The following is a 26,865-nucleotide window of genomic DNA, read 5'->3' as shown; positions in this document are numbered from 1 at the left end:
AGAATAACTGGTGAATGTTTAGATACAAATTTATACTGCTTGTAAACCAATTATGGCTTCAAGAAATTAAATGCTTTTTTTATTGATATATGGACATAAGAATATTATATTTTTAATTAAATATGATTCAGAGGCATGTCGTGTTTTTACTAAGTGAGGCAATTCTCTTCATTAGTTCATTTAAAATTATGTTCTTAACTTTAGCTGTTTTTCTGAAGGCCTGGTCAAATATATTCCACACACACATGTAATTACTTTAGAAGTTGAGTGAGCATACACTAGTTACTTGAAAAAACACCAAAATTTTATCTGATGCTATTGTGATATAAAACAGAACAATAAGAATAATAAGATTAAAACAAAATGTAAAATTCATAATTTAATTTTTTTAACAAGTGAAAATTACATATTCATACAGATATTTATTAACAAACATAAATAAGACAATATATAAGTTGAAACTGATTACTGTATCAAATTGTATTCACAGCTACAAAGGCACTTAATTATACATTATGTTTACGTGTGGTTGTAAACTATTAAAGTAGAATGATTGAGGTTGATACAGCTAAGCTCTTATTGTTGAGAATTCTAAAATTAATGTTTTATCGTTAAAAAATATTTCTGAGTAGTTCCTGCCTGTATATTTGTTTCTAATTTGCTATGCAATCATTCTCAGGTGTATTAAACAAACTTTAAGAAAAAATTAAATTATGATTCCAATAGCCAATAAAATTGCAGTACTGTTCATTTCAATCTATCATTAATACTTAATAATAATAATACTTATATCAATGTGTCTATTGCACATTTTTACAAAAATCTTTCATGAAAACAAATTAATCTCTTAAATATTTCAAATTATTTTATTTCTTAAGATCCAAGGTTACCATTGAATGAAGAAAAAAACTTATAAATTCTGAATTATAAATTACTTGAATAGTTGTCTTCTTCCCATAAAGATCAAATTACTTATCTTAAATGTTTCTAACTGAAATGTAAATGTTAAATGGTTTAAATTTCAAAGCAACTGTCTATTTACTAAAATGCGGGAAATTTTATGAAATTTAATAGACAAGAACTCAAGAAATGTAAAGCATTAAATATCTGTTGTTTTGGCAGATAGATTTCTTTGTACTAGTCTATATTTTGTTTACAATGTAATGTAATTGTCATTAATTGATCTAGATAGTATAAAATTTTAAAAGTTAAAAGAATAGTTTTTGCTATGAACTAGCGCATCAGTCTTTTATTCTCTCTGTTAATTGTCAATGTTTTCACATTGAAAAGCTATTGTTGCCGACTCAGATGTTTTAAACAGTCAACCAACAGCCTGAAAATGCTTGCAAGTACTTTATCAACTTGTTTACTTCTTCCCTGGCAACATTCCGAGGCACAATTTGTTGGAACAAAATAAAAAGTCAAAATATAAGTGACACTTGTGGCTCATCAGATTCACAGACTATTATATCATCACTACTCTCACCAGCAACGACGGTTGTATGATAGTATGATGTACACTTGAACATTGCATCAATGTTTTTTTCTAACTTTGTCATCACCCGACGGAAGCTCGGCCGGAGAGCAGGGTTCTTGCTCCAGCAGAGAGTCATTGTCGTCTTAAACAATTGTGAGCAGGACTCGGGGGGGACTAGTGTTTTTCCGTCAATAACGTCTATCAGAACTTGTTCATTGCTCATGCCCTGGTACGGCTGCTCGGCTAGGGTGGCTATCTCCCATAATACCACCCCGTAGCTCCAAACATCCGACCGACTTGTGAACACGCCATCTCGTAAACTCTCAGGTGCCATCCATCGTATTGGTAGCAGTTCATTGTCACTTTTTTTATAATAGTCAGTTGTATACACGTCCCTGGTCAGACCAAAATCACCAACTTTCACTGTATGATCCTCGTGCACCATGCAATTCCTTGCGGCTAAGTCACGATGCACAAATCTATTCATCTCCATGAAAACCATTGCGTCAGCGACTTGTGCAGCCATCCGCAAAAGAGTGGGTTTCAAAGGTGGTGCTGCTCTGGTAGACCTGAGAAAGGACTTAAGGTCGCCCAGAGCCAGAAGTTCCATCACAACGACTGGAGGACTGGCCCGGGAAATTATCCCCAGTAGCTGTACAATGTGGGGAACTCCTGCCGCTCGCTTCATTACTGTAATCTCGTTCCAGAAAGCTGAAGTATGATCAGTATCAGTCACAGTTTTTACAGCACAAGGTACCTTTTCTGGATGAAGAACACCTTCATAAACCTTCCCAAATGATCCTTTTCCAATCTCTTTGACGATCTGAATATTTTCTCTTTCAATTTCCCAAGAGTCCTCTACGTCTGGTGGTGACGATAAGGTGTGCTCAGAACCAGCAGATGCCAATAATTTGTCCAAATCCATTGTTGGTTGTTTTCTAACCATTATGTAATAGAAACCACCGGTTCCTGCTAATAAAATTACAACTGTAATTAAAATTATTAAAGTGTAATAGTAACCATGTTTACTTGATTCTATTTCAAACTCAAATAGATCAGTAAATGTGCCAGGACCAGCTAGAGACACTGTTCTCAATCTATAAACATACTTTCCTGGATGTAGACCCCTTAGATAGTATTTTTTACCATTTTTAATATAATTTTCATGAGTTAGACATTCAGTAATTGCTTTGGCATTCTGTAAGTCACTTCGCCTATGTTCTATTTGAAATGATACAATTATTCCATTTGGATCTTCAGGTTCTTCCCATGAGATCATAACTATGTTGCCATCCTCATTTGTTACTTCATGACTTATTCCATTGCTGTCAATTATGTCGGCGTCATCTTTCTTGAGTGTGCGAACGGTTACTATTTCATGCTTACTGCATCTGTTCTCATAATCAATCTTTTCATCCATGAATCTTTCTCTACAAACTCTTACCATCACAGTATACTTAGAAAAATGATGAAGGTTATTGATTACATAACCATTTGAGTCATTCCTTGCCATCTCACTAAAACTTAAATCCTCTTTCCAGTGAGCATTTGGAAACTGTTTACCAGCCGTTTTTAGTTTGTCTTCTTCCGCATGTACTTGGCTTTTAGTGGATTTGTCCCTTTTTTGAAATTTATTCTTTGCAGCTGTACTCGTATCATTCTTTAGTGTCTTAGGGTTGTCCATAATCAAAGAACTTTCATAGATACTTTCGTAAAAATATTTATTACAGGTGATGCTACTGTCCTCCTGAGATAAATCTATGGGTAGAAGTCCCTGTCTGGAATTATCACATAAAGTACCAAACTCGCCCTTGGGTCTGTAGGTTATCTGGTTCTTGTAGCAGCAACTCTCTGTTTCATTCTCTATATTTGTAAGGATGTCTAGTGGCAGATCTTCTGGAGGTTCTTCTTCCAGAGGGTGCTTGCAGTAGTCTCGCTGGTCCAACAGTGCTCGGTCATCTTTCTGCAAGAAGCCTGTCACTATATAATCTGAGAGGAGACCATTGGGATGTCGAGGCGGTTCCCACTGTAGAACGATGGTGGAACTCTCATTGGAGTATGCAAGAGTCAGTGTCATTTCAGATGGCTTGGAGGGCCTGGTGCGAACATAGTAGATGGGGCTCTCTCCCATAGTGCTATGAACCGAGTAAGTTTTTACATAGAAGGCATATTGAGTATATGGCTGCAGATGAGTCTGTATAGTAGATATGTATTGTCCAGATTCCAGTATAATATCTCGAACTCTCCACCTACTTTCTACACACTCATTGGGTTCCTCCTGGAACACTGTCAAATTTGTGCTTTCTGATTCAGTGAAATGCACAGCAAATCGGTGCAGGCTGGGTCGAGGAATTGTTGAATTAGGCAATACGATATTGATCAAAACGGATTTTGAAGTTATTTCAGTAAATATCAAGTCCACTCGGGTTGTATTGCAAGCAAACTTATCTCCATTCGACTCTTGGTCGATTTCATAACTGGTGATATTTGTAACATTTGATCGAGCAATCAGTGTTTCAATATAATGGTGGCACAATTTTGGGTTATAATGAAAAAACAGTCTACCGTTCTTAATTCTGAACGTACTTTTTATGTCCCATAATTCCTGTAGATTTTGATTATCTAAGATGATCAAAGAATATTTGCCGTTTTCCAATAAGTCTGTTTCTCCATGAATAGTCTCTAAACTTCTTAAAAACTTAAGATTCACTAAAGGAAAACTTCTGGATACTTTCAAACACCCTCTGATTCCCTCTATCAACTTAAAACTTTCCTCCAGCTCATGCGCTATTGTTTGATGTTTTCCCTTTCTAATAGAGATTTCTAATGAGCCATTAATGAAAGTACAGCCTCTAAGGTTCTGTGCTCCACTGATGCTGACAATATTGAATCCTGGACAGGTCTTTTTACATTTACCTTCTGGACATTTTTTACAGCTTTCCTTGTCAGTTGTCATTTCATAGGCAGGGGGGCAATTTGCAATACAGGAACCATTGAATATCACATAGTGAAGGTTCTTTGTGAGTTCATTACTGCTGTCTTTCAATTTAAAGCAATACTCCTTACTGACACATCGGCGGTTCAGGAGGAGATACCTGCAAAGAGATTAGAATTGTTACAAAACCTCATTACTACTTGTAGATAGATTTCAATGGGAAAATGTTGTTTATAGAATGACAACTTACGTATTGTTCGGACAGGTTTGAACGCACTCATTGCCAAGTGTGAGGTAGTTGCGACAGGAATGACAAGCCTTGGGACCAGGACCATAGCAGCCCCCCAGGCACTGGGAGTCACAGTTATTATAGGTGTTATTATTCGGGATCTGGAACAACAGATCAGCTTTAAAGTACATCTTAGTTATTGAAATTAATAAGTTTGGACAGTGAAAGAAAATCAGTCGGTTACAATATGTGCAAAATAAGAAAACCACAAAAAACAAAATTCTTTTACACAAATCCCATTGAAGAAGACCAGCCATACAAAATTGTAATTCTACATCAGGGGCACAATTGTTTTGTTTGTGCTTTGTGTGCTAAAGAGACATGTCTAATTTAGCTTCTATTTTGTATAGCTTCTTTGATTATATTAGTTACACAAAGGATAACTCTTCCAATGCTATAAATTGAGGTATAGAAAAATTGAGTGCTCGGATTGATCTGTGTGGAGTGAGCCTATTTCCTTGAAATGCCGGGTACTAACTCAATACCTGCCAAAGTTCATGTGCTGAATAAGAATCCCCTAAGCATGACGTCAGAGCACTGAGGGGTACTTATTCCATATGGTGTTAAGGATGTTAGTGTTACAAGACATTCAAGCATATTGTTTTAAGTATCATACATTATTGTGATTAAATTACTTTCAATACAAATATTCCATCACACATCGGGGGTGTGCAGTTTTTAGACATGGCATCACCTTAGCATGAATATCTCAGCTGTTGAACATTTTTGGTGTGACCTTTCCTGAATTACGTACAGTATTCAAAACCTAACCCGGATCAATCTGCCATTCAAATAATACTTTTCTAAACATATTAAAAAAGTTTTAATTAATATCCAAGTACGGTAATGTTAAACTATTCTTAACATTGTCTGCCTAAGTATAAATTTGGTATTCAAGAAAATCGTTATAAGTAATTTTACCTTAAAGAGGCTATTGTGATACATCTGTTACAATATGCTTCAACTTAAAATAATAATTAACTGATATAACAGAGTATCGAAGTATTCAAAAGAAAGTATGAACAGAACGAATGAGTACAGACAGACTTCATTTGATCTTTAGGCACTAAAATCAATAGAGTTCTTTCTTAGATGGTGATAAAATCATACCAATTTTTATATCTCTTTAACGTTTCTATCAAGAGTTATCGCACAGATGAACAGACAGACAGATGAATTGCTCTTTAAAATGTTGATCCCAAAAACAGTAGGGTTCTCTTTTCACCAAGAGGAACCTTAGTACCAAGTTTCTATGACCTTTCTATCAAGAGTTATCGCATGGACAGGCAAACAGACAGACGGACTTCCCTTTGACCCCCAAACCAATAATGACCTTCTTTGGACAAAGAGGAACCTATACTCGTATGTACCAAGTTTCTAAGACCGTTCTGTCAAGAGTTATTGCACAGCGATGATGTCAAGAAAGCCATGTTGGGTTCTTATTAAAGGTTATATAAGATATTAACCGAAATAATTTGCCATTTTTGAGTGTGTTAAGTTTTCTAAAACAAGGCAGATATTACGATACGCTACTTGTCACGAACAGGCTTTGATAAGATTGCATGCAAAATCTTAAACTTATCTTAAGTTTATAGTTCATTGCATTTGGAAATGTGTTACTGTTACATTAAAATGTCATGATTGTTCTCAGTTTGTTTACAAATTTATTTTGTGACTTTCTCGTCACCATCAAGGATACCCATAAGACCAATGCAAAAATGTTAGCTAACGCTCAGCCAAATCGTACGGAGTGACATGCATCATCACCACTTGATGTTGGTTATATAGCTTATGCAAAAAGTTTAGGTCTGTCAGTTCGTTCTCGACACATTGTGTGGACAGACAGATTGACAGAAATTAAGTTTTTTCAAGACCCTTCAATGACAGTCTTTACTGACACCCAGCCAAGCAGAAAACAGTCCCTCAGGTTAATTGCTAAACAAATTACTAATTCACAAACAAAGAATAAATCTTATCTAACCGAAGCACTATAATATTCAAGAGCAAGATAACCCAAGATACTAATATTGTTCAGTAAGTCCATATAAACCATTATTTGAAACATACATAACCTAACACTAATGTTGGTATAATTTGTTAAACATTAAATTAAAAGTGAATTACATTAATTCAATTAAATAGCTATCCAAAAATCTTATATTGAATATTAGAGCCATCCAAATAATAGGTCCATGTACAAAGTTTCAAGGATCTTTATATCAAGACTTATCGCGCAGACAGGCAGACACAGACTGTCCTTTTGCAATTTTGATCTAAAAATAAATAGGGTTCTTCAGTAGAATAGAGGCCTTGTACATTTCAGTCAGAATAGGCCTCCATGTACAAAGTTTCAAGACTATTTCGGATATTTCTATCAAGACTTATCGCGCAGACGGACAGACACAGATTGTCCTTTGAAATTTTGATCTAAAAATAAATAGGGTTCTTCCGTGGAACAAGAGCACCCCATATACATGGTTTCAAGGATATTTCTATCAAGACATCGTGCAGACGGACAGACACAGATTGTCCTTTGAAAATTTTGATCTAAAAATAAATAGGGTTCTTCCGTGGAACAAGAGCACCCCATGTACATGGTTTCAAGGATATCTTTATATCAAGACTTATCGCGCAGACGGACAGACACAGACTGTCCTTTAAAATTTTGATCTAAAAATAAATAGGGTTCTTCCGTGGAACAAGAGCACCCCATGTACATGGTTTCAAGGATCTTTATATCAAGACTTATCGCGCAGACGGACAGTCACAGATTGACCTTTAAAATTTGATCTAAAAATAAATAGGGTTCTTCCCGTGGAACAAGAGCACCCCATGTACATGGTTTTCAAGGATATTTCTACCAAGACTTATCGCGCAGACGGACAGACACAGATTGTCCTTTAAATTTTGATCTAAAAATAAATAGGGATCTTCCGTGGAAACAAGAGCACCCCATATACATGGTTTCAAGGATCTTTATATCAAGACTTATCGCGCAGACGGACAGACACAGATTGTCCTTTAAACTTTTGATCTAAAAATAAATAGGGTCTTCCGTGGAACAAGAGCACCCCATGTACATGGTTTCAAGGATATTTATATCAAGACTTATCGCGCAGACGGACAGACACAGATTGACCTTTAAACTTTTGATCTAAAAATAAATAGGGTTATTCCGTGGAACATAGAGCACCCCCATGTACATGGTTTCAAGGATATTTCTATCAAGACTTATCGCGCAGACGGACAGACACAGGTTGTCCTTTAAACTTTTGATCTAAAAATAAATAGAGTTCTTCAGTAGAAATAGAGGCCTCCATGTACAAAGTTTCAAGACTCTTTCTATCAAGACTTATCGCGCAGACGGACAGACACAGATTGACCTTTAAAAATTTTGATCTAAAAATAAATAGAGTTCTTTCCGTGGAACAAGAGTACCCCATGTACATGGTTTCAAGGATTTTATATCAAGACTTATCGCGCAGACGGACAGACACAGACTGTCCTTTAAAATTTGATCTAAAAATAAATAGGGTTCTTCCGTGGAACAAGAGTACCCCATGTACATGGTGTCAAGGGTATTTCTACCAAGACTTATCGCGTAGACGGACAGACACAGATTGTCCTTTGAAATTGTTGATCTAAAAATAAATAGGGTTATTCCGTGGAACAAGAGCACCCCATGTACATGGTTTCAAGGATTTTTCTATCAAGACTTATCGCGCAGACGGACAGACACAGGTTGTCCTTTAAACTTTTGATCTAAAAATAAATAGGGTTCTTCAGTAGAATAGAGGCCTCCATGTACAAAGTTTCAAGACTTATCGCGCAGACGGACAGACACAGATTGACCTTTAAACTGTTGATCTAAACATAAATAGGGTTCTTCCGTGGAACAAGAGCACCCCATGTACATGGTTTCAAGGATCTTTATATCAAGACTTATCGCGCAGACGGACAGACCACAGGTTGTCCTTTAAAACTTTTGATCTAAAAATAAATAGGGTTCTTCCGTGGAACAAGAGCACCCCATGTACATGGTTTCAAGGATATTTCTATCAAGACTTATCGCGCAGATGGACAGACACAGACTGTCCTTTAAAATTTTGATCTAAAAATAAATAGGGTTCTTCCGTGGAACAAGAGCACCCCATGTACATGGTTTCAAGGATATTTCTATCAAGACTTATCGCGCAGACGGACAGACACAGATTGACCTTTAAAATTTTGATCTAAAAATAAATAGGGTTCTTCCGTGGAACAAGAGCACCCCATGTACATGGTTTTTCAAGGATATTTCTACCAAGACTTATCGCGTAGACGGACAGACACAGATTGTCCTTTGAAATTTTGATCTAAAAATAAATAGGGTTCTTCCGTGGAACAAGAGCACCCCATATACATGGTTTCAAGGATATTTTCTATCAAGACTTATCGCGCAGACGGACAGACACAGATTGTCCTTTGAAATTTTGATCTAAAAATAAATAGGGTTCTTCCGTGGAACAAGAGCACCCCATGTACATGGTTTCAAGGATTTTTTCTATCAAGATTTATCGCGCAGACGGACAGACACAGATTGACCTTTAAACTTTTGATCAAAAAATAAATAGGGTTATTCCGTGGAACAAGAGCACCCCATGTACATGGTTTCAAGGATATTTCTATCAAGACTTATCGCGCAGACGGACAGACACAGATTGTCCTTTAAAATTTTGATCTAAAAATAAAATAGGGTTCTTCCGTGGAACAAGAGCACCCCATGTACATGGTTTCAAGGATATTTCTATCAAGACTTATCGTGCAGACGGACAGACACAGATTGTCCTTTAAACTTTTGATCTAAAAAATAAATAGGGTACTTCCGTGGAACAAGAGCACCCCATGTACATGGTTTCAAGGATATTTCTATCAAGACTTATCGCGCAGACGGACATACACAGATTGTCCTTTAAAACTTTTGATCTAAAAATAAATAGGGTTCTTCCGTGGAACAAGAGCACCCCATGTACATGGTTTCAAGGATATTTCTATCAAGACTTATCGCGCAGACGGACAGACACAGATTGTCCTTTAAACTTTTGATCTAAAAATAAATAGGGTTCTTCCGTGGAACAAGAGCACCCCATGTACATGGTTTCAAGGATATTTCTATCAAGACTTATCGCGCAGACGGACAGACACAGACTGTCCTTTAAACTTTTGATCTAAAAATAAATAGGGTTCTTCAGTAGAATAGAGGACTCCATGTACAAAGTTTCAAATATCTTTATATCAAGAGTTATCTCACATATAAACGGACGAACAACGCAACGATTCCATGGAGACCCTGTCGAATCTTTAATCATGCAAAACGCTGAGTTCCGACATTCTGCTAGATTCGGACTGTAAGAGTTTACGTTCTTATCTAATTCTAACTTAGGATCAAGACGTGATTGAGTACCGTTCCCACCATTGCTCCAGCCCAGAGCACTGCTCGAACGGTTTTATCCCCGAAATGAACATAGTTATCGTTTTGGCCTTACGTATTTTGTAGAAGGTAAATACGGTACCTGACAAAAGTCACTGTTCCAGCATAAATCCAGAGGACAGCCAGCCTGGCGGCAGACAGTAGAGGTGGGGCAATCCGCCGGTTGCTGACGGGTAGAGACGTAGTTCTTTTCCAAATCCCATTTGGCTATCAGCTGCCAGTTTATTGTATCCAAGAAACACAGATCTGTCAAAACACAACTATGATACGGCACTGGTAGTAACATAACTAGAATGTAATGTTTAAAAATTGAATTTTTTAAAACTAATATATTGTATTTCTGAGTCAAGATCCCTCAAGATTGTTGAATTGAGAATACTTCACGTTATATGAGTATAAAAGTATTAATAGTGTTGAGTGGGGGAAAAGTTCATTATTATTGATAACAATATTAAGAATATACACTGAAAAATAAATAAACTTCTCTAGTTGAAAAAGCACCAGTCTAGTTTGTACAAAGCCAAGTTTTCAGATTTATGTGAACTTATGTAAACTTTTGGAAATAAAGTTCTTTCTACTTAATTGCAAAATAACAGTTATTGTTTTTATTTGTTAAGTTTATATTTGGGATAAGATACACTAACATGAAATATCCAATTGCATCGTGAATTAAAGTCTCGCTACGTAAACATGCCATGGATAAGGTTCTGTTTTGGTTGTAGCGTTCTATGTTAGTTGAAGGGGAAGGGGGCATTTTGCAGAACCCGAGAATAGCTTTCATCCTTCCAGCCCTACATCAATTCCATTTGATGGACTGAACATAAAACAAGGCCTTTTTGCCAACAAATTCCAAAGTTAAATATTTACTAACAAATTGTTATTGATGAATTCTCGCTTATCCATAACCTGCATGACAACAATAACTGTGACATGAAAACTGTGTGACCTATTTTGGACCAAAATGTCACATTCACACCGATAGAAGCTCATATTTTATTTTTGAAATCTTTAAAACCCTTCAATTCGAAAATCATACAAACGGGTTAGAAGTGAACCATATAGTACTTAAGTTAATGGATATATCGAATGTTACAGTGGTGTATGATCTGAAAAGCTGTAACATTATTGCTATTAAGTCGCTAATGGGGGGTAATACTTTAAATAAGCAGTTCTCAACTGAGAGGAGGGGGCACCGAACAAGTGTTGGAGGACACGGCTTGCAAGCGTTTCTCGTAAAGCTTACGTGTCAGTTTGTTTATTGTGTGATTCTTGACGCTTTTATGGTTTCTTAATATTGTACTGCGGTTTGTTGGACCAGTAAATATGTTGTTTAGTAGACCTAAAAAATACTGCAGGAGACAAGGCTGTATAGTGATTATAGTAGGGCCTACATATGGATTCATTTTCATTGACAAGAACTTTTGTTATTTACCTCAGTAAGTATTTGCAATGTTGTTTTGAGTAATGGTGTCATATGTCCTTTAATGAGTAAATTGAAAGTAAAGTAAAGGCCTCTTCATAAGGTACATATCCCGCTGCAAGCAATCAACTAATTTAACCACCTTGTATCACAGCATTTGGTATAACTTAAAAATTAAATGAGACTATATTTAGACAGAGAGTTGGCTATTTAACATGACAAGAAATATATTTAAAATTAACGTTGATTTTATTCTTGACCACTTCCAGGAACAGACAGCCTATATAAAAGGTGATTCTCAAGCATTGGCGGAATTTCAAAACATGAGTGTAGAAGACTTTTGATTCAGTTACCTTACTAGAAGACATTTTTAACATGGTATTGGTGTTTAGCTAGGACGGTTATGTTGTTTCTATTCAGTTTAAAAAATTAAGATACCTTCCATTATGAGAAGAAAGTATATTTTTATCATTTCACGGGGAGTTGTAGACTTTGAAATTAATATTAAGATCATCTTATAATCAGGCCCAAAGATAATATGAATTTTGTCAGTATATGAATGAAAAATGACAGGAGGAAAATGACTTGTGTTATTATTAAAATATTTAATTTACTTACGAAATATTTTATTACAAAATATTTAACTTTCTAAAATTATATTTTATTAACATTAATTTCCAGAAATTATAATTATTAATAAACATCCTTCACAAAAACAACATTTTTATCTCCAGCATTATTTCCTTGGGCTTCGTTACAAAAATGCCTAATATCCTTAAATATTAGTAGGATATTGTCATCCTCGTGGAATGGTCAAAAAACATTTTCCACATTTCTATGTCAAGGAAATTTTTGTAAAGGGATGTGACTCTGAAATTTAAAAAATTCCAACTGCACCATAAAACAGTTTGTTCACAGACAAGACTATGATACTGCATGAACTCTCGAAAGAAGACAACGATCAGTTACTTTTGAAAAAAGGAATAACTAGAAAGTGATAACACTATCGCAAACATCGAGTAAACATATTTCAACCATAGAAGTGGTAAATATAGTGCCTTTGATTGTATAGTTACACAAGAGATAACTCATCCAATGCTTTAAATTGAGGCACGGAAAATGAGCGCTCAGCCGCCATCTGTGAGTGAGAGGCTGAAGTAGCTCAGCTAGTACATATTTGAAAGGTTACAATCAAAGTTACGTGGCAGAACCCTAGACTCGGAGCTCAGAACTACTTGAAAAAATCCGCTGAGCCTTTTCTTAATATTCTTCTTCTATGGGGAAGCCATTGCCATGCACTTAGCCTCAAGGGCTTTTTGCACACCTTGGAAACACACCATGAGGCCTACCAGTCTACGGTTTTTAACAGTTTCACAAACCGCCGAAAATAACCTGTCAGGTCCTCCTGGGGAAATTCACCACCCTTGTCCAAACTACCAAAGACGGCATACAGCTCCCTTGCTATTAAAGAACAATCAAAGGGCAGGTGTTTAGCAGTTTCCTCCTGTTCATCACACATTCTATAGAGCGGATCCTCCCAAAGGATGCCGACCCTGTGAAGATGCTTTCTCAGGCGACCATGTCCCGTAATCAGACCTGTAACCCGAGAAGACATCGATCTACTTAGTGACAGGTCAGACGCCACCAGTGGAGGAAGACGACTGTAGTACCATTCTGTTCATTCTCATACCCGGATGGAGCAGCCTCCACCTTATGTCATGCTCAGCGCGAACCCATTTCGAGGTAGCCCCTAAGGATTCACACCTAGTGAGCCTGGTTGGCCAGGGTATCAGCTCTTTCATTCGTTGAGATTCCCTTATGACCAGGAACATTGTTGATTCTGGTAAGGAAAGAAACGACTTGATAGCAATCCCAGACATGTTTGGATTTGAACACACAAGAGCACAGCACCTTCAGTGCTGCCTGACTATCCGTGAAAATATTGATCGTCTTACTCCTATACCGCAGGCGAATATTTTCACGATCACACTCCATAATGGCTGCGACTTCTGCCGGAAAAACTGTAGGATAAGAACCCCGCGCCTCAGTAGACCACATTTATGTACGAATGATTTATCTCCTGCGCTAATGCAATCACGGTTAGTACACAATCGAATGACGATCCCCTTATTCATCTGAACCATCCACTGAAAACTCTCCACAACAAAACATTTGTTCACATCAATCATTAGACAAGCCTGAATTAAATATTCTCCAAATTATCCAATACCCCTTTTCAAATAAGGAAGATTAAATAAACGTAGCTATAAGTTGAAGAATTTCTATCTTTATTCAATCGTTTATCAACCAAGCCTTATTTACACTCTACATTATCAGAAATATACAGGTATGTATAATTTTAAATGATGAAATGCTCTATTTTATTTTTATCTTAACTGGGTATTTTTATTACAGATATCCTTTATAACGGATATTCTGAATCAAGAAATAGCTGTCATTATTATAGCCGAGGATAATTAGTTGTATTGAATGAAGTATCAATACAATATTGATACATGTGGTGGTTGCATTCAATGAGTAAGCTACTTTGAATTTCTTTGATCTCAAAGAACTCCGTACTCACTACATTCTGAGTCTGACTTAGCATATACAAAACGCAGTGTAACAAAAACCGATATTGCCCATCACGAGTATATTTTTATTGTGTGTTTTGTGTTTTTTTTTATTTACTATCCACGGACAAAGTAACTATTTAGTCTCGTGTCCTTGAATACTCATCTTCTAAATCACGCAACGTACTTCAATCACCTACGGCATAACTTAGAATAATTGAGACCTTTGCCACGGCTATAAATGATCACAATTGGAACAATTGGGAAGGTGGGATGAGTATGTGTCTGGGCGATCATTGGCTATTGTACATGACTGAACTTATCACTATATTTCCACTAGATTCGTGACTTTCTTGAGACATGAAATATCTCATTCGGTAACTAAATAATAAATTACAAACAAAAATTTAAAACATGGCTTACAATCAGTTAACTAAAGTAAATTAATCAATTAATATAAATAATAGTTATTTTAGATGAACTTAATCTTCTAATATTACTACATTATGTTGTACGTACCCCTACAGGGTGTAAATTAAGCCCTGATACACCTGGATATATTCCAAACGTATTGAGATATCGATGTACAACCTTCACCACACTTATTAAAATACTTTTTTTGGATAAACACGTTTCACCTCCCTTTTTCAAAGGGGCGTACAGGGGGGTAACTTTAAATTTTAAAATTGCAATCCCTATCTTGTGACATATCATGGTCTATATACTGTATATGTGGATAAAAACGTGTTTTGCTTCTATTTTAAATATTGAGATTGTAACAGAGAGATTATTTAATACCACTAGTAAATTACTACACATTTTCCAATATTAATTTGTCTGTTAATATGTTTCAAAACAATGATCTCTCTGTTAGCTCCTAATTTCATAGCCTTTCTGCTCAAACTCCTCGAAACTTTCCCATTTACCTTAAATCAGGCTTCTCAAAGATTTCAACAATGATGCGGCTGTGTTCACGTCGATTCTAGGGGTTTTAAAGATTCACTAGTTTTGTTTACTTCGTCCATTGCAAATATCGTCCCTAAAACGGTATATACAGTCCTGTCTCTAACTTGTTCATTTTTCTACTAAACTCAGAATAGTTACTAAGTAACTCTTGATATCCCTGAATCCTCCATGTTCTCTGAAATGTTCACCGTACTTGCCTTTTTTCTTGATATCCTCGCAAAAGAGTTTTGGTAGCATCAGCTTGACATGACTATCGTGTTGTTGTCGTACTTTTTGGTACAAGAACGTTTTTTCCCTGTCCCTACTCATTACAAGCACTCGATTAGAGTCTGGTATCTGTTGGTTGAGGCAGTGAAATATAGAAAAAATCTCCTCGAATAAAATCGATAAAGCCTACAGCATTAAGACAAAGCCCGGCTGCAGCTCGTAGTAACAAATTCAATAAATGTCCTGCGCAAGGTATCCATGTTGATAAACTGTTTCCTTCTAAAACGAGCACAAGTGCCAACATGAACCCTTGCTCGCACTCACGCCCGCTTCTCGCGTCGGTGAGAGATACATCAAACGCTGCTCTGCCCCAAATGTCACCCATACACTAGCTCTATGCATTCACAATCATGGTCTTGTACCAAGTATTGTACGTAAAAAGCACAATCTGCGATAGTAAAACATAACCAGTGATATTATTTTGTAATTGTAATTGTGTTACGAGCCCCTACATACTGCGGGCCTCTAGGCACAAATTGGCTCCAAGGTGCCTAAACTTTGCTATGAACTTGCTACTCGTAACTCGTGATATTTTGAGATCGATGTACAGTGGCACCTATATCTTGTGGTTAAAAAACAAAATTGTTCTTAAAGATAATGTATTCTCCTTCTCTGTTAATGCTTTCTTTCTGACAAGATATACAGTAGAGATTGGAAACAATACAATATTGAATCTTGTAGCAAAAAAGTTTTTAAAATGGAATGAAATTTTGTGCAAGTAGTGTGGTATTAGTTTACTATTATGTGCGATTATATATTGAAAATAAGGATACTAATACTTTTGAGATTAGCTTGCATAAAATATAAAGTATATAATAATAAATAGTTCTACTTTATGAGTTTAGTTTATGACTTTATGAGCATTCTTGTTTTGTTGCATAATACTCTTTAGTTCTACATAATTATGTTTACGTATGAAAACTAAAATCTCGCATTGATCTAGTTTCACTGAATACTTATTTTTAATATTATTCGAATGCTTTTCTACTAATTTTGAGTTTAGCTTCGTTACGACGAGGCATGATTTATCCAATAGTCATTATAGCTGAAGAAGCTAGCGACAGCCACAGCAGACACACTGTCCACACACTTCACTATTTATAACGCTAGCGAACATGAACATCATGTTGTCCAGAACAAGCCTGCAGTATGAGTCATGACCTTGAACCCAGCCATTATTGCTTGTAAGGGCATCGTATCACTCATTCACTCTTGACTTTACTCCACTTGCCCTTGCCCTGTTAAAACGACTCCCACTCGAGATTCTAAATTAATCTCTTTCTCTGCCGTGATAAAAATTTGGGATTTACTTCAGTAAATACTCGTACACTGTTCGTTAATTTATATTTCCTGTAATTAAAGGAATGAAATTTTCTCACAGCTTTGTTTTAAACTTGGTGCGTTGAAAACAGCTCCACATTGATATTAGTACAATGCTCAAAATTAACTGATTTTTGTATTTGATAAACATAGGGCGATTATTAATATTTTAAAAAGTTGAGGTTAAGTTACTATAATGCTAAAACTGATTAAAACCGGTTCTAGTTAATAATTCTGTTGTGGTTAATCAAAGCAAATAAAAGATAGTGAAAGCAGTCTGATATGATACTGACCATGGCATGGGAACATTATTCTATTCAGAGGTGTCCCTTTCCTTCTAAGAAGAGAGATAATATCACACAATATAATACTTATTGGCTGAGCGTTATCGAAGCTTATCATTCGAGGGTCTGGAACAATTTTGTTTCTGTATGTGTATTTGTCTGTTGTCCGCACGATATCTCGAAAGCGAATTTATGTATAGAGTTGAAATTATTCATGAAGCTTCACTTCTGTATTAGGAACATCGAGTTCTATAACGGTATATGTCACTCTATGAAATTTTACTAAGCGTCAGCAAATATTTTTACACTGGTATTACGGGTAACCATGATGGCAACGAAAGAAACATGGAATAAACAATGTTGTATACTACAGGCTTCAGTACCGCAGTCATATGATATTTTAACGTGACATTTGGTGGATTGGTTTGTACGATATTCGATACATTCATCAGGTCGTACTCCGTTTATCAGATTATTTTTATATGGACAAGATAAAGGTTGATGATGATGCATGTCTCCGATGAGTTTCGCTAGCGTATCATAGCTGAGGGTGATATCTCGAGAACAAATTGATATATAAAATTTAAATTTTGTCTATTTTCTTAGCTATCAGTAAGTGTTTTGCCAAAACCCCTCTTAGGTCTCTCCGTTTGTTTTATCTACCTGTTTATCTGTTCTTCGCTGGATATCAAAAACGAATTGAGCTTTGCACTATGGATGTAACGTCATTTCTATTTATGAAACGTTGAGTTTGACGATGGACAAGTCCTCTTTAGAATTTGACTGAGCCTGTACCTAACTAACCGTAGGATATCTCGAGAACAATTTCATCTGTAAACCTTAAATTTTGTATGAAATTCAAATTCTACACTGACAACAACGAGTTCGATTAAGACGCATCTCTGTCAATGGGATTTGGCTGAGCGTAATTTAAGTCTATTATCACTTAGTAGGCTGGAAGATTTTTCTCCTGATTCTCTGGGGGCTGTAAAAATGATTTTCTGTCTGTCCACAAGACATCTCAAGAACAAAATGATCGAAAGAAATTAAACTTCAGAGAAGCCTGTTACGTGAAATCTTGTAATAGATCGTGTATCTCTCGTTTCTTCCAATGTCTTCAAGGATACCTCACTCTACACTAACTCTCGTTTCTCTTGGGTTCTGACGACGAAAACTCCTTTAGAACGACCAAAGAACTAAGCTACTCAAGTAGACTCACTTGGATTCTTCTCGATGCGGACTGCACCACGCGATATCTCTGAGAGTCTGCTGAGGCCGACCTCCTCTAGGTGGAACATATCGAAGATGATGAAGGCGTAGTCCTCGAACAGGGCGTTGCCACGGATCAACGCCAAGTTGGGAAACAGTTTTCCAATACTGCGCAGTCCCGAGACACGATAGAAGAGCAGATACTTGGTGATCTCACGCAAGTCTGGGAACGATAGGTCTTCGAAGTCGGTATCGTTTGCGTGTTCAATCAGTACAATCTGTAATATAGAGAGAGGATGTCTCTGTTAGTTTTTTGTTTTTCTTTTTTTTTAATTATTATTAAATAGGCATTAAACGCATTGTTTGTTCTATGCTATTTTAAATTAGTTGATGCCTTTTTCATCAACTTATTTAATTGAATTGAATTAATTGTTATTAGACTCAAATCCATAGGAGACATCGATAAAATTAGAGATTTTCCAGATTGCAAATAAGAAAATAAAACTTAGGAGATTTCAAGGTTTGCGGCGTGACTTTTATATTTTGATGGTTTGCCTATCATAGCTGAAGGATGCCTTTTATTCACATTGATAGCTTATTCTATTTCAAAATTTCAATTTAATACCTCTTGGGACAAAAAATCTAAATAAAAATTTTGAGTGATGCCTTTAAATTAACGTGCAATTCCCAATAAGTAAATTGTATTCTCCAACAAAGACAACGAAATTGAATTTTCGTATATTCAATGATACTTACATATATAAATATTCTTATTTCCCCAAATGTTTAAATAGTACGTATACATGTTTAATATGTCAAGTAGAAATTTTAAGTTCTGAATATGTAGAAATCTATTTCCCGAGCTTGTTAGAGATACAGTCGAGTTTGAAGTATTCTCCAGATTTCGTTTTTACTTGCAAATTGTTCACATGTCAGTACAGAACGTTTTAATAACTTTTTATATTAAAAATTATACTAGTTTTAGTGATTTAAAAGCTCATAAATTATATCATACACTATTAAATTTTCCTCTGTAATACAGAACAATTTTATTGTTTAAAGAGATTCCGTACTCTAATCTACCAGTGTCCAGAATCTTAAATTTATTATAAGCAGAGATAGTGGCTGCGATGTTAATCAGTTCCTCCAGATTAATCTCAAGTACCAGAAAAGCTGTTACTTGGGGAATAATTTAGTGAATTAAGTTCTCCAAAAGCGAGAAGGAAAAAGCCCCCCCCCCCCCCCCGGGTTATACAAACATGCTGACCCGACCTGAAAAGCTAGATCATATTTACATCAACTCTATAGTGGCGGCGGTTTAAGATTAAAGTGTTTATGAATGAACATTTAAACAGATTTCTAGAGGTAAGATAAATTGTGTACCTGGAGATAACCGTCGACGACGCCACAGTTCTTCAGTTTCCTGAAGAGAGACACGTGATTGCGGATGTCAATGTCGTCTGAGCAGATTTTGTGGAGGGGCGAAGTGGTGGTGGTGGTAGTGTTGGTGGTGAGGTCAGTAGCTGTTGTTGGAGAAAGGGTCGTAACTTTAGAAGAATTTTCACTCGTCACCCTTCCTGACATTGCCAACAGCACCAGGAACAAGATCGGTTGCACAGATATATGGCCTTTCATTGTTTTAATTTATTTATTCGCTATAATTTTTCGAAGCGTTGCACAATACGGTATACCCATTTATTTCATCGAAATATCACCGTGACGTCATGCCTCAAGCGTTGTTTACCTGTAAACAATAATAGTTAATTCATTCACAAACAATATAAAAATAACAAAAATACGTCGCGTTCATCTATAACGTCACGATTCTTCGTAATAGGCTATGTCATAATATTATTAGTTATTGTTATAACTCTTAACACTACCTTTAAATTATAATATGCTAGTGTTATTATAAATGCTTAAATAATTATTACTACCCCAATTTTTTTTTAATTTGTTTTTTTTTTTTGTGAACACCGATTTTCTCAGGTTGTGTCCTTCCTAGTTCTACGAAATATATTTTTTTTTGTTTAGCAAAGTTCTACGTTAATATTTTAAAAGAACAAATATATCGATGCGTAATCAATGATACAAACATAAATTAGTACATTAATAATAACTAGAACAACTGTATATAACGAACTGATACGATAAACTAAAATACAATGAAGTCCGAGATTTGGTGGTCGATGGAACACTTATATCAATTTGAAACCCAGTTTTTGAGGTAGAATAATTGTGTGTAGGTAAGTGCGCCTATATCGCACCCCTTAAGCACTTTCATGTATATTTCAGGAGACAAAATTTTCTTGAATATTTTGTTTTTTCAGTGTTATTATTAAGGGCTATACAAAGAAGATTTCATGGCTATTTTTGGAATAAGTTGCCATTTAACAAAATTGCGAGCTAAAATAAACAAAAAAAGTTTTTCCTAAATTGCACTTGATGTGCCTAAAATGCACCTCCATTATGCCTAAATTGCACCGCTTCTAAAATCATGTTTTGGAAGAATAAATCCACGAAATGTCATAAAAAACCATTTATTATGAATCATGGACATGAAAAGAATACTTTTACTACGTTATACATTGAAATCAACATAACTTTTAAACTCAAATAACTGGATTTCATTTTGCGTTTTCTTATCATACCACATCTTTACAACTTATGACTTGTGTGTGATGGTAGGTATAACAAGATGACCCCATGACCTCTGGCATATTCTATAACCTCCAGATTTTTTGTATGTGACGTATGGCCCTCTAGTATAATGAGACATTTGTTATCTTTACTAGGTTTGATAAAAGACACAAAGGTTTTTAACCAGTTCAAAAATACCTCAGCATTGCTCCAACTACTCTCAGTCATGTCAAACGTGGTCCCAGGAGGAGCTCCTATTTTCCATTCGGGTTTGAATCTCAAACCATTGAAAACAAGCATTGGTGGTACAAAAACACCAGCTGCACTCATACAAAATATCCCAGTTGTCAGCGTACCCCTTTCTGCACTAGTCATTGACCCCACTTGATGTTTGCCTTTTTTAGCCAAAACCATACGTGGCCTCTGGATGGTTGAAAGGGCAGTCTCGTCGACATTTAAAATGTCAGAGGCTTGCAGCTTGTTTTCATCAACTATTTTTGTCAGGGTATCATAGAAAATATCCGTTTTCTCCTTTATAAACCCACTGGCCCTAGCCATTAATGTTGCCTCCGGTTTTCGTAAAGACAACTATGAATGCCTCGAAATAAAAGAATAATACCATTTATCCCCTGCCATTTTGTTTTCCATATTGAATCTATGCGGTAGACCATTAGCCTCAGCTAGTTGAGACACAAACTTCTTCAAATCTCGGGTAATTCCAAGAAACATTTTCTCTAAATCTAATACGTGCTGTACCAATTCATTTTCCAACTCAGCTGGCAAGTCTTTGGGGACGACCGAACACCTGTTTATAATCAGTTGCATAGGTATTTGTTCCGGCCAGGTGACGTTTTAATGTTTTTCCGGCACCCCGTACACCCGACCAACTGCATTAATGCCCGTATCACCGTTCTTGATGACGCAATCGCCTTTTCCATACCCTCTTCCTTCCATATACCGTATTTTCTGCCTTTATTCGCCATCTGAAATGAACAATATCATATTAGCCTAAAGTGCACCAGTAAAAAAAGTGGTGCAATTTAGGGAAACCGGTGCGGTGCATTTTAGGCAAATCGCCATACTGAAACTAACTACTTCGTGTTTCAGGTTAGGTTGCATATTTTAAATCGAACTACGTTTCATTTAAAAGCTAAGATTGCCTACTATATAGTGATATAATAAGAATTTTATTCACCCTTCACAGGATCGTGGTACCGTAAAGTCAAAATCACCAAAAACAACACGCGCACTGTGAAATAAACGAAAGATTTTTATACGAACGGCAATCAACTCCGTCATTAACCCAAGTGAGTGGCGTGACTTTTTTACTGTTAGATCTTCACCTTGGTCCCTCGTGGAGCGCTGTATGTCTGTTCATTTTGCCAAAACACCAGAGGTGCATTTTAGGCACAGGTGCAACTTAAGCGCACTTCCCCTACTGTGTACACAATGAAGTTCTTGAAATATTATGATCTTGCTGCGGTGCATATTGTGCATATTGGTGACAATCCGAAGTCCCTAGGGATTACAGGGTCTAGGGATTACAGAAGAACCTTAACATCAACATTTTTATTTTGACGAGGATTTAAAACGAGGCATCGAAAATTAATTTTTAATTGGAATTCTTTCTTCAAAACCAAAATTGTTTATAGTACAAAAGTAACTGCCAGTACTAAAAAACCTCAAGTCGCGTTGGATCATATAAATTTAACCGTTCAGAACGTCTCGGCTGTCGTCACGTTCTGAAACCCCATTAAATAATTTAACACGTTGTACATATTCTTTCCATTATGGAAGTTTTAATTTGGACGCTGGAAACATTATAACAACAATTGAGGGATTGCCTGCAAAATTATATCGGTTATCAATGAGGTAAGATACCTACCTACCCGAGACCATCGAGGGATGCATCTACGTAAGGAGGCATCACGGTCCTAACTGATAAAATAGGTCCTACTTAAAATTTATAGATTGTATTCAACTGTAAAACTTTCGGTAGAATAGACTCACTTATTTCATATCAAGGCATAGAAATAACCTTAAGAACAAGCACGTACGTGAGTTGATTTTCTAATGGTGCATTCAGGTCAACTTTTTGAGAACTGAGAATTTTTTACAGTAGGTTTTATATTAATATAGAACTAAATTGGCAGTAATTGACCATATATACATGATATTTATTTTTTTAAGCTGAAACTGCTACAAGTTACGTTTAATAAGTAATTTGGCAAAGCTATTCGGATGCGATGACAGAGCGGACAAAAGACGTTTTTTTTAAATTTTTTTCATTTGTTTTGGCATCAGACACTTTTAGTTTCATTTATTTAAAGCCCACAAGAACCATTGTTCTCAAAAAATAATTACTTGGTTATTAATTGATATAAATATTAAAATTCAAAACAACAATATACATTTCTCCTTGTTAAGTTGAAATACCAACTGAAAACATTAAAAAGCGAATAGCAAAAAATATGGTTATGTATAAAAATGTTTTGTTTTATAGACCATCGTTGAATGTAATCTTTGCATGTTCGTTAGGACGGCCACTACAATTTAAATCGTCAGATTTGTTTGATGTGTCTAATACTATTTTCGAAATAGTATAGCATTATTTTAAGCTATCTCTAATATTGGATAATCGAAATATTGGAATTGTATTACACTGGCAAGAGAACATTTTGTTATTGCAATTATTCAATCAAAATCTTGTCCACCATACACGGATAAAAGACACTGTGAAACTGAAGGTAAACTTTATTTAAAATTCTACCAATGATAGAAAGGACATTTTGGTCCTGTAACAAGAATTATACTATAGAATGATGAATTAATAGAATAAAAAACAGATTTTCGAAAAAGAAATACAAAAAACATTCTGAAACCAGTTAACTCACTTTAGTTTTGTGGTATTAAATGAAAATAATAACTCCTTGAGCCATAAGCATGTTCTATAAAAAATATATAATCGCTAATTGCAATGATAAAAATAGTCTCAAAATGCACAAATACTTTCAAAATATTTCATAATTTGTTGAAATTTACTGCCGAATTTAGCTGGAACCCTATTTTTCAACAAAATATCTTAAGCTAAAAATAACGAAATGCGTATCTTTATTATTTAATTATTTCATAAGTGAGAATAGAGAAACAATTAATTTGTTGCTATTAAGGCTAATCTTTCTAACATTTTTTTATAATGAGTTGGATTCAACTAAAATATAGACATACGTTTTGAATGTCTGCTACTTAGAAGACAGTAAAATATTTTTCAACGTTTAAAACAAATTCATGTTTTGATTAGGGTGGTTAGGTGGAGCAGGTTAATCTAAATATTTATTAATCGATGTCTTCAAAAAGAATTTGGTAAAGTGTAAAATTCCGAAGCAAGTTCGAAATAACTAAATCGTGTAGACTGAATAATTTATTATTATAATTTTATGTATATGTGAATATTTTAATCCTAACAATTCTTATGTTAATAATTTACAGTTTAGTATTTGATTGTTAGTTACAATTTAATTTAATGTTCAGTACGACCGAAAACGTGGTTGCAATACATTGTGAATTTAAACTTCGTCACTATTTTGATTATTTAAACAGTAAATGAGTGCTTTGATAAATTCAATAATTTTAATGAATTATCTAGAAAATAATAGTATTATAAACATTGAAATAAACTCTTCACCGCAAATAAATGAAATAAAACGGCTGTAATTAAATGACCTTGAGTTTATTCCATAACAGTTTAAAATTTAAACTTTTACGCTCTTATTTTTGGACGTAGAATAATTCTACGTTTTAATATTATTATGGGAGATACGTTTTAAATATATTATTTATGAGCATCCAAACGCTATTTCGTGTTATAAGTATATAATTTTTGAGTATTTAAATACTAGAACTAGAAGAGTATTAGACTTAAACAACATTTTGATTAGTATTTAAGTTAAGAAATTTTTCACAATTCTACGACCAAAATTAAAGACGTACATGTATATGTGTTTCTTGGGTCAAAAACTGTTCTAATGGGTGTCTAATTCAAGATGGGTGTCAATACAATCGGCTGTTAAGATTTAATTCAATAAGAAGCAAGAAAAAGGTATACTATAATAGTATTGTATACTATTGCAATAACAATATTGACCGTTTTAATGTTTATTCTCTTCCACAACGAAACATCTGGAATGAACAGGTTTTCAAACGTTCCATGTAACTGTCACGAACCATCATGAAAGACTACTACGCTCGCAATTACGTTAGATACCCCAAATTTACTTTTTTCACCTCGTAAAAAATAAAATTATTAAAAATTATAGCGTACTCTACAATAATAAATTCCAACACTGTTTTGAAGAATCTGTTTCTAAACTTGGGAGCCCTTTGTTAATACCACTTTAAATTAAGTTGTAAAATATTAAACAACTAAAACGTAGTAAAAGATTTAATGAGCAGTTTTTGCGTATAAGCTGTGTTAGTGTAATATTTATTTTTTATCAATTGTAAATTATAGGTATATTTAAAAATATATTTATTTGTCGAAAATGTAAAACTCATTACTGTCAATTAATTTAGTTTTAAATAAGTTAAATAAAATGTAAATAACCAGTTTGTAACGATAAGTGCTAATATTCAATCTGTACAAACGTTTATTAAAAGAGTAATTAATATAAAAACAAACTTCACAGTAAAACCTATTTTAATAGATGGTAAAAATACTCAACCCATACACGTTGTGGAACTGAAACACTGTTTACACAAAACCAACCACGTGTAAACAGTCCGCAATAATAACTGGTCCGCACGGACGAGCGACACGATATCGACATCGACAGTTCAGCTGGGGCGATCACATCGGCTGAGATCTGGAGACGGACTGACTGGCTAGTGGCCGACCACTGGACGCAGTACCACAGCACCCGCTCCGCCACTTGTGATCCACCTCCGCTCATCCTCTGTTCTCTGTTCTCCGGTGTAATCTAACTCATATCGTTCGATAACAATTAGTCACTCGGAATTGGTTTCCAGTTCGTCACATGCACGCGTTTCCTCTCAAACGCTCGTAAAGCTCCAGCTTTTCCTCAAGAGGCGCACATTACTCTCTTGTGGTGGGGAAAGAATGGCATTCATAATTAATAATTGTTCACCAATGAAGGGGGCCTCTCCGAGCAATCTATAAAAGGATAAATCTGTGTACGAGGGATCCCGCCAAAACCGTATCTGAACCGTGCCATATATGTTCCGACGTAATTATGCGAAAAAGCGGACATATACTGTAGATATTTGCAAAGAAAGTGCACAAGGGCCAATGTGACAGTTTACGTTACCAGAAATTGTACACTTGGCGCTGCTTGGAGGTGAGTTATCGTGCAATACAATAGTTTAGGTACATTCCCTCCGACCATCCACCACCGCTCGGTAATTCCCAATTACAGATCATCCAACTTTTCCGACTTTTAAGAAAGGGGGATAAGTTCCAATCGGAAATGCTCCTGGCCATCAGTGCGGGCTTCGGTGCATGGTGCGCAACCCCCCACTTCAAATTCAAATCATTTATTGCCTGGAGATTACAAAAAATGAATATAATACTTTTTCTACAATTTTGAGCAAGCTCTACACGTCAAGCCCATAGTATAGTCAAACATACAGTATTTTCAGTCGCACTACATTCATTCATACTAGTATTTCCATTTTCCAACGCCAGTTGTCAGTCTTCCAATTGTGCGGTCACCCAGTCCAAAGCCATAAACTCGTTAGCACTATAAAAATGCTTGAGAAGCTAGCTAGATAGCTTTAAACAAGCTTTTAACGCCTTAAGCGTTGGGGTATTTGATTGAATTTTGCAATTTGTCGATGAAACGAACTCCTGCCTGCGAGAGCAAGTGTTCGTAAACCCCCGTCCTGTGACTTCCAATTCGGTAGATAGGCTATCTCTGCCTCTTGTCTCATACGAATGTATGTCTTGGCCACGTGCGTAGCACATTTAGACATACAAAACAAGATTGTCTCCAAAATGCA

The 26,865-nt window shown here is 35.6% G+C and overlaps 1 protein-coding gene across 3 annotated transcripts in view; it reads right to left on the bottom strand.

Moving 5' to 3' along the window:
* Positions 1–366: 366 nt before the first annotated feature.
* LOC124357735 (insulin-like peptide receptor) overlaps positions 367–26,865 on the bottom strand; it is a 34,809-nt gene continuing 8,310 nt past the window's right edge. The window contains exons 1-6 of one of the 3 annotated variants that reach the window (XM_046809750.1): positions 25,578–25,761; positions 19,594–19,954; positions 18,221–18,488; positions 10,254–10,417; positions 4,663–4,802; positions 367–4,572 (exon numbers count right to left, since the gene is read on the bottom strand). In XM_046809750.1, coding sequence (XP_046665706.1) covers positions 1,422–4,572; positions 4,663–4,802; positions 10,254–10,417; positions 18,221–18,488; positions 19,594–19,845 — 3,975 coding nt within the window. In that variant the 5' untranslated portion in view covers positions 19,846–19,954; positions 25,578–25,761 and the 3' untranslated portion in view covers positions 367–1,421. Of the gene's footprint in view, positions 4,573–4,662; positions 4,803–10,253; positions 10,418–18,220; positions 18,489–19,593; positions 19,955–25,571; positions 25,762–26,865 lie in introns of those variants that run through there. The other 2 variants (XM_046809749.1, XM_046809751.1) reach the window with 2 other exon arrangements.

This window comes from Homalodisca vitripennis, chromosome 3 (genome assembly GCF_021130785.1).
Source record: "Homalodisca vitripennis isolate AUS2020 chromosome 3, UT_GWSS_2.1, whole genome shotgun sequence".
Lineage (NCBI taxonomy): Eukaryota > Metazoa > Arthropoda > Insecta > Hemiptera > Cicadellidae > Homalodisca > Homalodisca vitripennis.
The sequence above is the reverse complement of the archived record's forward strand: the minus strand, read 5'-3'. Positions and strand labels throughout refer to the sequence as shown.